A 12,641-nucleotide genomic window follows, 5' to 3' on the forward strand; every position below is an offset into this window, starting at 1 on the left:
TCACTGCCAGCAAGCTGATTCTGAGTCTTTGTGACCCTCCATAAAGCCACACCAGACTCGCTACCATCCAGTCTACCCTGGCTCACAGCGACCCTCTAGAACAGGGGAGGGCCGCCCCTGTGAGCTCCCCAGACTGTAACTCTTCATGGGAGTAGAAAACCCTGTCTTTCCCCCACAAGCGGCTGGTGGTTTCGAACTGCCAACCTTGCATCAATGCTTACCCAGGAGGTCAGCAGAGCTCCTTCAGCCATGCTTAGCATAGGAAACCCAGGTGCACAAAACCATGGGGCTTTCAGTAGTTTAGACCTGTGCTTAGCGGCCCAGTGAGTCGTCGCCAGGGCTCCTCCCGTGTAATAATAGAGCCCTGAATGTAGCCGCCTAGGCACCTGAGCTGTGGGCAGAGGCATTTCTGCTTATGAGATCCGTCCCCTGAGGCACCAGACCCAGGCGAGGTGGCTCAGCTCACAGAGGCTTCCTGGCTCCGCAGCAGACAGGTACGTGTCCTACCTTTGTTAGCGTGTCCACCACGGTCACCAGCGGCTGCTTTGCAGGGTACTTGGCCATGTCCCACTCAAAGTGCGTCACGAAGGAGGTCAAGTCAACTAGGAAACAAACACATTTCAGGAAGTAAGCAGGGCTCTCCAAGCCCCGTCAAAACCGATGGCAAGCCCGAAGCCCCGGCGTACACCACGGGAGCCCTGAAGGGAACACCGGCCACAGACGAGGGCTCTGGGGAAGCACCCCTGCCCTGAGTAGGTGAGAGTGCTGAGGGCACTGTCCGTCTGACCACCGTCAGCCCAACCTGCCAGCAGCACCCCTACAGCCCCAAAGGGAAACACCCCCGAATGGGACTCCAGATGCCACCCAAGTGTCCCACGACCCAGCGAGGGAAGGTACGCAGCCTGGGCATGTGCCAAGAGCCATGTGACGGCCCAGACGAAGAGTTCGCCCTGACAGCCTGTGGACTTGAGCCCACCCTCACGCACTGATGCCAGTCCCTCAGCTGTGACAAAGGCAGCCCCTTAACCAAAGCCAGGAAGGGAGTCTGGGGGCACAAGCAATCTGCCACTGAGCGCTAGTCTCCAGGTGGAGGTTCAAATCCACACAGCAGCTCCATGGGGAGACATGAGTGGCACCCTTCACCTGCAGAGGCTGCAGCCAAGAAAACCCTCAGGAGTAGTCCTGCTCTGCCACCCAGGGCTCCTGAGAATCGGGGCTGGCTGGCCACAGCTGACCAGGACAATCTTAATACAGGGGAAGGGCCCTAAGTGGCACAGGGCTTTGCATTCAGCTTCTACCATCCATAGGTAGCAAATACCAACAAGAAGGCTGGGGGGACAGCGAGTAAGGGGGAAGCAAAGGATGCGTGGAAGTCTACATCTTCTGTGCCATTTCCCTGCTGACCAAAACCTGCTCTGAACTAGAAAGTATCTCGCATCAAGAAGAAGAAGAGTAATAGTCTCCATCATGGGAAGGGTCACTACACAGCTGCACTTCCATGGTCAGTGCTTTCCCTCTGATACAGCCGCTAATACAGAGGCTCTGCTTTCCCAACGAGGGGAGCCCAGTGAGAGGACCGCTGGGCGCTTTGGCCCCATCCCTTGTTTGGTCATCGCTGTGTTTCTAAGGACACCAGAGACATGGCAGAGCAGGCAGGAGGTGGGGGTTGGGCCCTGCAGCAGCCCTGAGCGGACTTCCTAGGCTCATCGGGCACCACCAGGCTCCCTCCCAGACAGGCTTCCTGAGCCCAAGCCTTAGACAGCAGGCAACCTCAAAGTCCACGGTTTGTATTCACAACAGCAAGGGCCTGTGTGGATACAGTGCTTCTTCACGCACTGGTTCAGACAGGGCCTTCTCAGTGCATGTTCCTTATTGACGGAGTCCTGTTGGCACGGTGGTTAGAGCACTCCATTGCCAATCAAAAGGTCAGTTCACACTCACAGCTTCAGGGAAGAAAGAGATGGCGGTGTGCTCCCTTCAGGACCGATAGCTTGGGACACCCTACAGGGCAGGTCCAAGCCGTCTTAGAGGGTTGGAGCCGACCGGACAGCGGTCAGTTTGAGTTTGGGTTCTTTACCTAAAAGTGCATGTGTTCATTAGAAAAGTTAGATGGGAGGCCGGGGAGGGGGGAGGGGGAGGACTTGAAAAGGGACCCCCCACATGCAGACTACGATCAGTGCCCCTGAAATGTACATGTAGAGATGGTCTGGTTACACTGGCATGTGTCGTGCTGTGTATTTTCTCAACAGCAATGGCAGAAAGTAAAATCCGATACAATTCCAAAAAATGGAATGAACTTGAGTATGTATCGACAGAAAGCGGACAGGTGTATCCGTGGTCTCCAGGCTTGGGAGGGAGAGAGGGAAGGGGGGCTGACATCGTATAGAATTCTGAGCTTAGATTTATGATGATGGAAAAACTGCATTAGAAGTAGGGTTATCTCGCCGGTTATTAAAGCGGCTGTCAATAAATCGCACAAGTGGGAAAAGTGGAAATAGCTGGTCTCTATATGTCACCCTGGCAACACAGGAAGATGAGTCAGAAACGGAATGTGAGGCTTAATGGACTCTTCTGACAGCAGCCCCACTTGTCACGAGACCAGAAGAACTGGATGGTGCCCAGTGCCCATTATGGCACATTTTAATCAAAGAATCCATAGAAAAATCCTGATCACCAGGAGGTAGTGGTGGAAGGGGTCTTGGGGTGGAGGTAGCAGGCATGCAGAACAGAATTTCAAATTCTCATGGAGTCCAGTTGAGATAGTTTTTGGAAACGTAGAAAGTCTTTACACCGGTGGTTCTCAACCTTCTCATGCCACAACCTTTTCATACAGTTCCTCATGTTGTGGTGACCCACCAGCCATAAAATTATTTTCCTTGCTACTTCATCACTGCAATTTTGCTACTGTTGTGAATTGTCATGAAAATATCTGATAGGCAGGATGTGTTTTCCTTGTTACAAACTGAACGTCATGGAAGCATAGTGGTGGATCACAAATACAAGATGTAATCGTATATTGTGAAATATTTATTTCTAATGACAAATCCATGAAATTTTGTCCTGAAGCATGGTGTGGCATGGGTAACAGTTTTCACACCGGGTACTCATATGTGGGTGTGTCTGCCTGTGGGCAGACCCGCCTGGAGACGGATAGAGGAGCGGAGTCTGGGTTCCTAACACCATTGGAAATATGTGTTTTCAGATGGTCTTAGGCTGTAGTATTAAATTAAAATTGGCACGGAGGAGTGGGGTGAAAGGGTCGTTTGACCCCCAAAGGGGTCTAAACCCACAGGTTGAGGACCACTGGTTTATACCTTACACCAAAAATGTCCCCTAAGGTGTTCTTATACCAAACAAGAGGGGGCTTAGAAATGAACAGCTGCCAGCAGCTCTTTGGAGAACGACCCGAATGGGATCAAGCTGACACAGGTAACTAGAAAGATCAGAGAGAAACCGTGGGGGCAGCGGGTGTCTGTAACCACGGCAGGGAAACAGTGAGGAAAAAAGGGTGTGCTCGATGCTACTGAACTGTGTGCACTTGGAGAAACTTCCAGGGCCGTCTCTCTTCTCCACCACAACAAGAGTATTCTTAAAGAGATGAAGTAAAATAAAGCCTCAGAGTCATTCAAGCAAACACCTCTCGGGGTTCCTGCTGTGGGAGGCCTGGTGGCCTGGTGGTCACCAGTCAGGCTGCTCCCCCAAAGGCCCACAGTGAAAACCACCAGTTGGTCCCTGGGAGAAAGCCGGGCCTTAGTGGAAAGACTAGTGAGTCTCAGAAACCCAGGGGCCAGCTCTAGCCTATCTCGCTCGATGGCAGTGATGTGCTCCTGTCAGACCCTGCCAGCTGTGGGGCTCAGGAAAGAGCCCTGGATCCATATGCAGGAGGCTGAAAGCCATTGGGCTGCTGCAGAGGTTTGGGACCTGGAGCAAGTGAGTCACAGCAGCACCTCTCTGGACCCCCGCTTCCTTACCTGAGAAATGGGGCCACGGAGAAGGCACACCTTGATGAGGCTGCACTCCAGATTAGTTAGTTCTGACCCGAGATCTCAAGTGTTCCCTGTGGGCCACCGCTAGGAGGCACCAGGCCCTGGAAGAGGACATCATGCTTGGTACCCAAGAGGCTCAGGGAGGATCCTCAACGAGATGGATTGGCACAGTGGCTACCCGCACTGTGAGCATGTACTGTTGGCTGCTGTTGCCCCTCGGGTCACCACTGTGACTCAGAACCAGGCTAACAAGATCAGTCAGCACCACCCCCTGTGGGCCAGCTGATGACGACGTCTGCCCCTGCTGTGCTGCTTCTCTTCACAGATCACCTCATGGGGTGACAAGTGATGGACTTTGGAAAAATGGGCCCCAGAGAGCCCTGGAGTCCAGTGCTACTTGGACACAGGCCAGCCACCCTACACTGGAACCGACTGGACGTCGGCAGGTTACCCAGTGGAAGCAGGGAACTCGGCTCAGGTTTCCGTGCAGCTGTGATCCTTGGAATGCTTCCAACCCAAGCACAGTCAGCCTCTCCATCCAGGTACATTCTACTGCACGCCCCGTCTCTCTTGCATGCGAGGGCGTCCTGCATATCGCTCACTGGACCCAGAATCCCCTTTACGGAACCCCAGCTCCTTACCCTGTGGGGGTGCAGGAATCAGACCAGCTAGACCACGCCCTTGATTTCCAACCGCCCCCCCCCACCTTTACTGGGGAGACATGAAGCAGAGAGCATACTTAGGTGAGCTGGGTAGCAGAAGACAGCTAGGGTGCTGTGTGTGTGATGGAGGGTGGGGGGTGGAAATCAGGGGAGGGGTTTACCGTAGACACAATCCCTGCCCAGAGACTTGAAAGGGCATAGTAGTTTGCATGTGGGCTGGGGTGGGTCAGGGCACCACAGGAAGAGGTGGAGAGGGCGAGTTCTGGGCACAGTGAGTCACTGGGCAAAGGGAATGTGGACAGTGGCAGAACAGGAAAGCCCAGGGCAGGGTCCAGAAAAGTCCTGCAGGACCCAGAAGAGCGTGGGCGTCATCCTGCGATACGACAACTAATGGGTTACACACACGGAGGCCTCACAGTGCCAGGAAGTGGACAGACACAACCTCCAATCAGGCCTGCCAGCCCATTCTCCAAGACACAGAGCAGCCAGCCCAAGGAGGGACACTCCAGGGGCGATGTGCATAAACTGACTTCCCCGTGAGCCGCTGCGTGTGGCTTTGAGGAGAAACTGTCTGGGAGGTCTGCTGAGGGTCAGAAGAAGGAGGAGGAGGAGGAGGAAGATGGAGAAGAAGGCGAGTAAGCACAGAGAGGAGGGCCGACTCAACAGGATGCAGCGTCCACTCTCCACGGGGCATGGACGAGGTCTGGGTATCAGGATGAGGAACCTAGTGGAAGAAGTCACTCAGCCAAGCTGGCCCAGAAGGTGGCAATAGGGGGAGGGAGTGGAGGGGGGAAGAGGCGGGTTCCACTTGGGACAGGTAGAGCTTTAGGTTAGGAAAGGCCAAACAGCATGCTCAATTGGAAATATGATCGAGTTCAGAGAAGGGTCTGGCCCGGACGCAGCGTTCTCCCCAGAGAGCAGCTGGGAAGTGCCGTGCAGTGATGACGGTGACAGCTCAAGTAGTTGACGCTGATTCATTCTTCCCGTAGGCCAGGTATCATTCTACGTAATGTACACGAGGTGTTTGCAGGCATCAACCCTATTTGGGCTTATTATTGTCTTCACTTTACAGAGGCGTGGACTCAGGCACAGAATGTATGTGCCCACACGTGAGTAGAAACCCTCCTAACAGTCATGGGTCTTGTGTTCACCTCTCTGAGCAGCCTGCTCAGAAAAGAGAAATCTCAGGCGGAACTCGCCTCAAAAAGATGTTCACAAATTCCAAAGCATGTACAGCTTTCAGACAAAGAGGGTGGGTTTACTTTTTCCACTCGAAGAACTCCTGTTAGTCCTTTAAGATGCAGCTCACGTCTCTGGCATCCGGAACACTCTGTTCCCAACCCTCCCTTGGCCCGCCCCCAGACTGAGAGCCCTTTAACGCCTTGAAAGACGGGATGCCAATCAGCCCCTCAGGATCCTCAGCCTCCAGCACAGTGCCTGGTACTTGACAGATGCCCGGAAGTGTCTGGTGAATAAATGAATGAACGATGCTAGACAAGGACAGGGAGCTTTGGTGGCACGGTGGTTGTGCATTGGGCTGCTAACTGAAAGGTCTGTAGTTCAAAACCACCAGGCGCTCCGCTGCAGAAAGAGCAGGTTTTCCTTTAGGGCCCCTGTGAGTCGGCACCGACTCGGGCAGTGAGAGACAAGGACACGTGGTGGAGACCTCTGCTAGAAGCCAAGTGAACCCCCTGGGCTTGTCGTCACTGTGACCACCTCCTCTTCCCTGGCCAGCCCCAGCCCTGAGTCAAGCATCCAAGGGCAGCCTTCCCCCCCCCCTTCGGTAAGCACGTAGTCTGGGGATGACACTGTGTCTTAGAAACCTGCAGCCTCGACGGCCCTCCAGACACCTGAAGTCAGGGAAGCCCTGCCCTTGGGAGGCACAGTGTCAAGTCAGACCAGGATGCAGGCAGGCTTACCCCCAACAAAGCACACCGCACACAGGCCAGCCCTGCATCTCAGGAGCAGAGTGGGCTCCTCTGAGAGCCGAACAAGGCCTCCCGGCACAAGTCCTGAAACTTGTCTGGCTGCAGCAAGGGTATCCCGATGGCCGATGGGCCTTGCGGTTTTGACGTCTGCTAGGCACAGCCTACTTAGCCCAGGTCGAGTCGTCTATCTGCTTCGCATTGGCTCTAATCAAATCTATGTGGGTCCTTCCATGCTCTCGGCTCTGCTAAAAGCTGAAGGGCAAATACAAACAGAAGATGCCGAGTGGAGACCCAAAGCCCATTTGTAGGCCACTGGACATCCCCTTACAGAAGGGTCTCGGGGAGTTGACGAGCCAGTCAGGGTGCGATGTAGCAACGATGAAAAATACAACTTTCCTCTAGTTCCTAAATGCTTCCTCCACCCCCACCCCCACCCCCATCATGATCCCAATTCTACCTTGCAAGTCTGGCTAGACCCAGAGGATGTACACTGGTACAGATAGGAACTGGAACACAGGGAATCCAGGGTGGATGATCCCTTCAGGGCCAGTGGTGTGAGTGGCGATACTGGGAGGGTAGAGGGAGAGTGGGTTGGAAAGAGGGAACCAATCACAAGGTTCTATATGTGACCTCCTCCCTGGGGGGACGGACAACAGAAAAGTGGGTGAAGGGAGATGTCGGACAGGGCAAGATATGACAAAATAATTTATAAATTATCAAGGGTTCAGGAGGCAGGGGGAGCGGGGAGGGAGAGGAAAAAAGGAGGAGCTGATGCCAGGGGCTAAAGTGGAGAGCAAATGTTTTGAGAATGATGAAGGCAATGAATGTACAAATGTGCTTTACACAATTGATGTATGTGTGGATTGTGATAAGCCCTTAATAAAATGATTTTTTTTAAAAAGATGCCTGGTGAAGCAAAGCACCTATAAAGCCATTCTTATGAACTCTGCCTGCCGGGGAGAAGACAGATCCCCAAAGAGGTGTCTTGCCAAGGTTACATTTAGCAAGAAGAGCAGAGTGAGCACCCCGTCTGACAGGCTCCTAAGGTTTCCCCTCCTCGCCTGAAAGCCCTGGGCACCGTGCAGTGGTGGGGAAGGCCTCTTTCAAAGGGGTCTTGGCTGCGGGACTTTCAGGAGGCTCTCCTGAGCCAGCGTGCGTGCTGACTGCTCATAGGGCACCTTGAGCGCAGTGACTAAATCCAGCCCCACTCGGGAGCACTAGGCGAAACCGGCCCATGCCTGCCTGTCCCGCTCATCCTACCAATCAGAGCAGGCTGGAGAAAACCCAGAGCCGGCATCTTTCTAACAACCCAAACCAGGTCCGACCTGTGTGACCAAACGGACTTCCCAATGGGGCACAAAAAGAAGCCTCCTCGTGTGAATGAGACTCACCCCCACCATGCCAAGCTAAGCCCCAGCATGGAATCGGCCTATGTCGGTAGCCCCAACGAGCAGGCAGGCAAGGTGGCGTGGACGGGCAGGAAGGCGAGGAGCACACAGCAAACAAGAGGCTTTCTCTGCAGTATTTCCCTTTCCCACTTTCCAGACAGCACGAAGGACCACTTGCGACAGTCAAGAAGTAAGAGGGAAGGAACACAGCAGCTGCCGTCTGAGTCGCAGGGATCCCGTGACCCGGCTACGAGGCTATGGCTTAAGAAATCCTTCGTATGCTGATCACTGCAGCCCTGCAATCAGACTGAAGCTTCCCCTGCCCAGGGGCATGCGGGGGCCACACCGAGCGCACACACGGCACACACACATGACCTACTCTTTAGACACTGCATTTTTTCCTTCAAACCTGCAATATAATAAAGTGGAGTCAGTAACTCATTGATACAGGAAAGTTCCGACATGGGGGTAGGAGCAGTTCCATCGCTCAATTTGAACAAGCAAATCAGAAAGCTTTCTAATGTTTTCCAGGCAGAAAAATATGAATATATACGTAACCAATGATATTAATGCTATATACATAATATGTATCTTCACATTCAGTATTCAATATTCCATTTTATTCCATAAAACCTCACAGGACTGCCTTTCCTGCCCGCAAAGATTGAGCAGGTGCATTGTCAGGTGCATGGAAGTTTGTCCTAGGAATGGTTTTTCTGGCCTTTCTGGCATCTGTGACGTTTTCACTCTTCTTGAAACTTCTTCCTAATAAGCGCCCAGGACCATGCTGTGACCTTTGAGAAAATCTCTCTACATGATCCCCCCTGAAATCCCACAAATCAGTGCCCAGCATCTTCTGAGCTAACCGCTCTGCCTTGGATTTAGCTCCCAAACCACGGTTTTCCTTGGATCTTTGGTGAGAAGGCCCCTCATGGGCCTAAGACAAGTGCATTGCTGAGAGAACTTGTCTGCAGGCCCCCGATCAGAGACACAGTCAGACACTTTGTTTGGCACACGGTCATGCATATTTGAAGTGGCACCCAGGCAGCAGTGTTTTCCTGCCAACTCATCGTGACCCTCTCGACTGCAGAACAGAGCATCGCCCGGTCCTGCGCCGTCCTCAAATGGTTGAGTTGGAACTCACTGTGGCAGCCCCCGCTGTCGTTCCACGTCATGGAGGGTCTCCCTGGCGTTTGCTGTCCTTCCACTTTACCACGGATGAGGTCCTTCTCCAGGAACCGTTCTTCCTGACAACGCGTCCCAAAGACTCAAAGTCTCCCCACCCTTAGTCCCGAAGAGCATCTGGCCATACGTCTTTCAAGACAGACTCTGTTGTTGTTGTTGTTCTAGCAGGCCACGGTTCTCTCTGTAGTCTTCAACCACACCATCATGCAAACGTATCCACTCTTCTTCGGCTTCCTTATTCCTTGTCCAACTTTCACAGGCAGATGAGGCAGTGTAGAATGGCAGGGCTCGGGTCAGGCGCGGCTCAGTCCTCAAAGTGACAGCCTTGCTCTTCAACATTTTCACGAGGCCCTGAACGGCAATTTTTCTCAACACAGGCCTTCATTTTCTTTCCTGACTACTTCCATGAGCCTTGATGGTGGATTCGAGAAAAACGAGACCCTCAACAACTCCCATCTCTTCTTGCTTTACCATGCTGTTATCTATCGGTCCAGTTTATGAAGATTTTTTTGTTTTCTGTACATGGACTTGTAATCCACACTGAAGGCTGCCATCCTTGGGCTCCCTCCGCAAGTGCTTCAAGTCTTCCATGCTCCCAGCAAGCAAGGCCGTGTTGCTTGCATGTTACAGGTTGATAATACGTCTCCCTCCTGATGCAGCCTTCGTCTTTCTTCAGTCCAGCTTCTTGGGTTATCTACTCAGCAAACAGATTAAATGTTGTTGTTGTTTTGTTGTTGGGTGCCATCAAGTAAGTTTTGACTCACGGCTACCCACATCCTTCCTGATTGCTACCCATTCAGTATTCCCTGATCTGGTCCAATAACTATCTCCTGGCCCATATCCAGGTTCCACGTGAGCACAACGAGGTGTTCTGGAATTCCTGTTGGTCTCCACACCAGCCGTAGTCTGTTATGATCCACACAGTCAAATGTCTTTGCACAGTCAGTGGAACACAAGTAAACACCTTTCTGGTATTCTGTGCTTTCCGCCAAGATGCAGCTGACATCAGCAATGACAGCCTTCATTGCACATCCTCTTCAGAATCCGGCCTGAATTTCTGGCAGCTCCCTGTACTGCTACAACTGTTGTTGAATGATCTTCAGCAAACTTTACTCGCATGTGATATTAATGACCTTGGTCCATAGTTTCCACATTCTGTTGAGTCACCTTTCTTTGAATGGGTACAATATGGATCTCTCTCAGTCATTTAGCTAGAGAGCTGACTTCCAGATTTGTTGGCATAGATGAGTGAGTGTGTCCAGTGATTTGTGAGCTTGTTAAACATTGCAGTTGATATTCCATCAATTCCTAGAGCCTTGTTTTTGGCTAATGCTTTTAGTGCAGCCGGGACTTCTTCCTTCAGTACCATAGGTCCTTGATCATATGGTACCTCTTGAAATAGTGGAACATTTCAAGAGGGTTTTGTTTGTTTTTGTTTTTGCATAGTGACTCTGTGTATTCTTTCTATCTTCTGATGCTTTCTGCATCAGTCAATATATTTCCCCATAGAATCTTTCAGTATTGCAACTTGAGGCTTGAATTTTTTCTTCAGTTCTTCTATCTTGGGATGTGCTGTGTTCTTCCTTTTTGATTTCCAGACTCTAGATCTGTGCACATTTCATTAAAGAATTTTACTTTATCTTCTCCAGATGCCCTTTTCTGTTCAGTTCTTTGACTTCATCATTTCTCCCATTTGGCTTATCTAGTCTGGTCTTCTGTCCTTCGTGTTCCATGCATCAAATCTGTTTGGAGATGTTCACACATTTTGGGTGGAACATCCTCAAGGTCATATTTTGGCTCTTGTGGAGGATTTGTTTACATTTTCTTCAGCTTCAACCTGAAGTTACATATATAAACAAGTGACAGTTTGTTCCACAGTCAGCCCAGGGCCTAATTTGGGCTGCTGATCTTGAGCTTCTCCGTGGTCTCTTCCCATTGGTATTGTTAATGTGATTCCTCTGTATTCCATCTGGGGAGGTCCACAAGTTTAGTCACCGTTTATGTTGTTGAAAATGGTATTGGCAGTGATCTTGCTAGAGGAGGATACTGTTTGTCTTGCAGATTCTATCCTGGGCTCTCCGGCTTTGCTTCTATCGCCAAGACCAAGCTTTCCAATTATTACTCCATCCTCGTTTCCAGCTTTGCCATTCCAATTGCTAATACTTGTCAATGGATCTTGATTGTATGCTTGATCCATTCCAGACGGGAGAATGTCAAAGAAGTCTTCAATTTCTTCATGACTGGTTTTAGTAGTTCGGGTGTAAATTTGAATAGTAGCTGTATCATTTCTGACAACTTCCAATTTTCCTAGATTCCTACTTCGTACAATCCACATTCCAATGATTAAGAAACATGTGAAGTTGTTTGCTCGCATTTCAACTCATGCCCTATCAGCAAATGAAGGACCTGAAGGCTTCACTCGCCAGGTTTCCCCCCATCCAGGTCATTCTGATGGACCTGCTCTAGGAGTGTGCTCTTCCTCACGAGTACTGTGAGTGTCTTCCGACCTGAAGGGATCATTCTAGCACTCTATCCGACAACGTTGTGCTACTGTTCATAAGCTTTTCAATCGATAATCGCTCAGAAGAGGACAGCCCATACGTTCTCTGTAGTCTGTTCTTAGTCTGAAACCTCAGCTGCAACCTGTTCACCTTGGGTGACCCTGCTAGTGTTTGAAATACCAGTGACATAGCTTCCTGCATCCCAACCACATGCAAACCACCACAGCACAACAAACTCCCAGACAAGTGATGGAGAACATATATGTACTTACTCACATGTAAACAACCATTGGCTACGGCTACAGGGCTCTAAGATGAACACTTAAACAATAAGAAGTTTCATCCACCTACCTCCATTGGCCAGGAGGTTCTCCTGAACTTTTCCTTTTGCATCTTCCATTACTTCTACCACACTCTGGGCCATTCTCTTTATGAGGCTTGGGTGAAAGAAGAGAAACAGCTGGTTAGAGGAAAGACACACCAAAGATCCGCTCATGTACTGCTGGCAGGAGAATGCATGGGTACAGCCCCTTGGGTGATTATTCATTTTGGCAATATGTTCAAAGAGACTTAATATAGTAAGTAGCCTACGAACCAGTAATTCCACTTCTGGGAAATTACTTTAAGGGAACAGCATAAACAGAAAAGACTTTCTGAATAAAAATGTATTCTTCACAGTACTATTGCTCACAGTGAAAACTTGGAAACAACTGGGAGATCCAATAATAGTGTATTGTTTAAGCTAAGGAAGGTAGATCCAACGAAGGCCGTGGTTCTCAACCTGTGGGTCACAACCCCTTTGGGGGGTGAACGACCCTTTCACAGGGGTCACCCAATTCATAACAGTAGCAAAACTACTGTTGTGAAGTAGCAACGAAAATAATTTTATGGTTGGGGTTCACCACAACATGAGGAACTGTATGAAACGGTCTCCTCATTAAGAAGGTTGAGAACCACTGAACTAAGGGATTTTGAAGCAGCTACTGAAAAT

At 50.8% G+C, this 12,641-nt stretch overlaps 1 protein-coding gene across 3 annotated transcripts in view; it reads right to left on the minus strand.

The window, feature by feature from the left end:
- ATP6V1C2 (ATPase H+ transporting V1 subunit C2) overlaps nt 1-12,641 on the minus strand; it is a 65,904-nt gene that overhangs the window by 24,185 nt on the left and 29,078 nt on the right. For all 3 annotated transcript variants that reach the window (XM_004696033.2, XM_004696034.2, XM_045286957.1), the window contains 2 exons: nt 12,002-12,087; nt 508-602 (listed from right to left, as the gene is read on the minus strand). In XM_004696033.2, coding sequence (XP_004696090.1) covers nt 508-602; nt 12,002-12,087 — 181 coding nt within the window. The remainder of the gene's footprint in view (nt 1-507; nt 603-12,001; nt 12,088-12,641) is intronic.

The sequence above is a fragment of the Echinops telfairi genome, unplaced genomic scaffold (genome assembly GCF_000313985.2).
Source record: "Echinops telfairi isolate 266 unplaced genomic scaffold, ASM31398v2 ScPeMD7_9;HRSCAF=40, whole genome shotgun sequence".
NCBI lineage: Eukaryota > Metazoa > Chordata > Mammalia > Afrosoricida > Tenrecidae > Echinops > Echinops telfairi.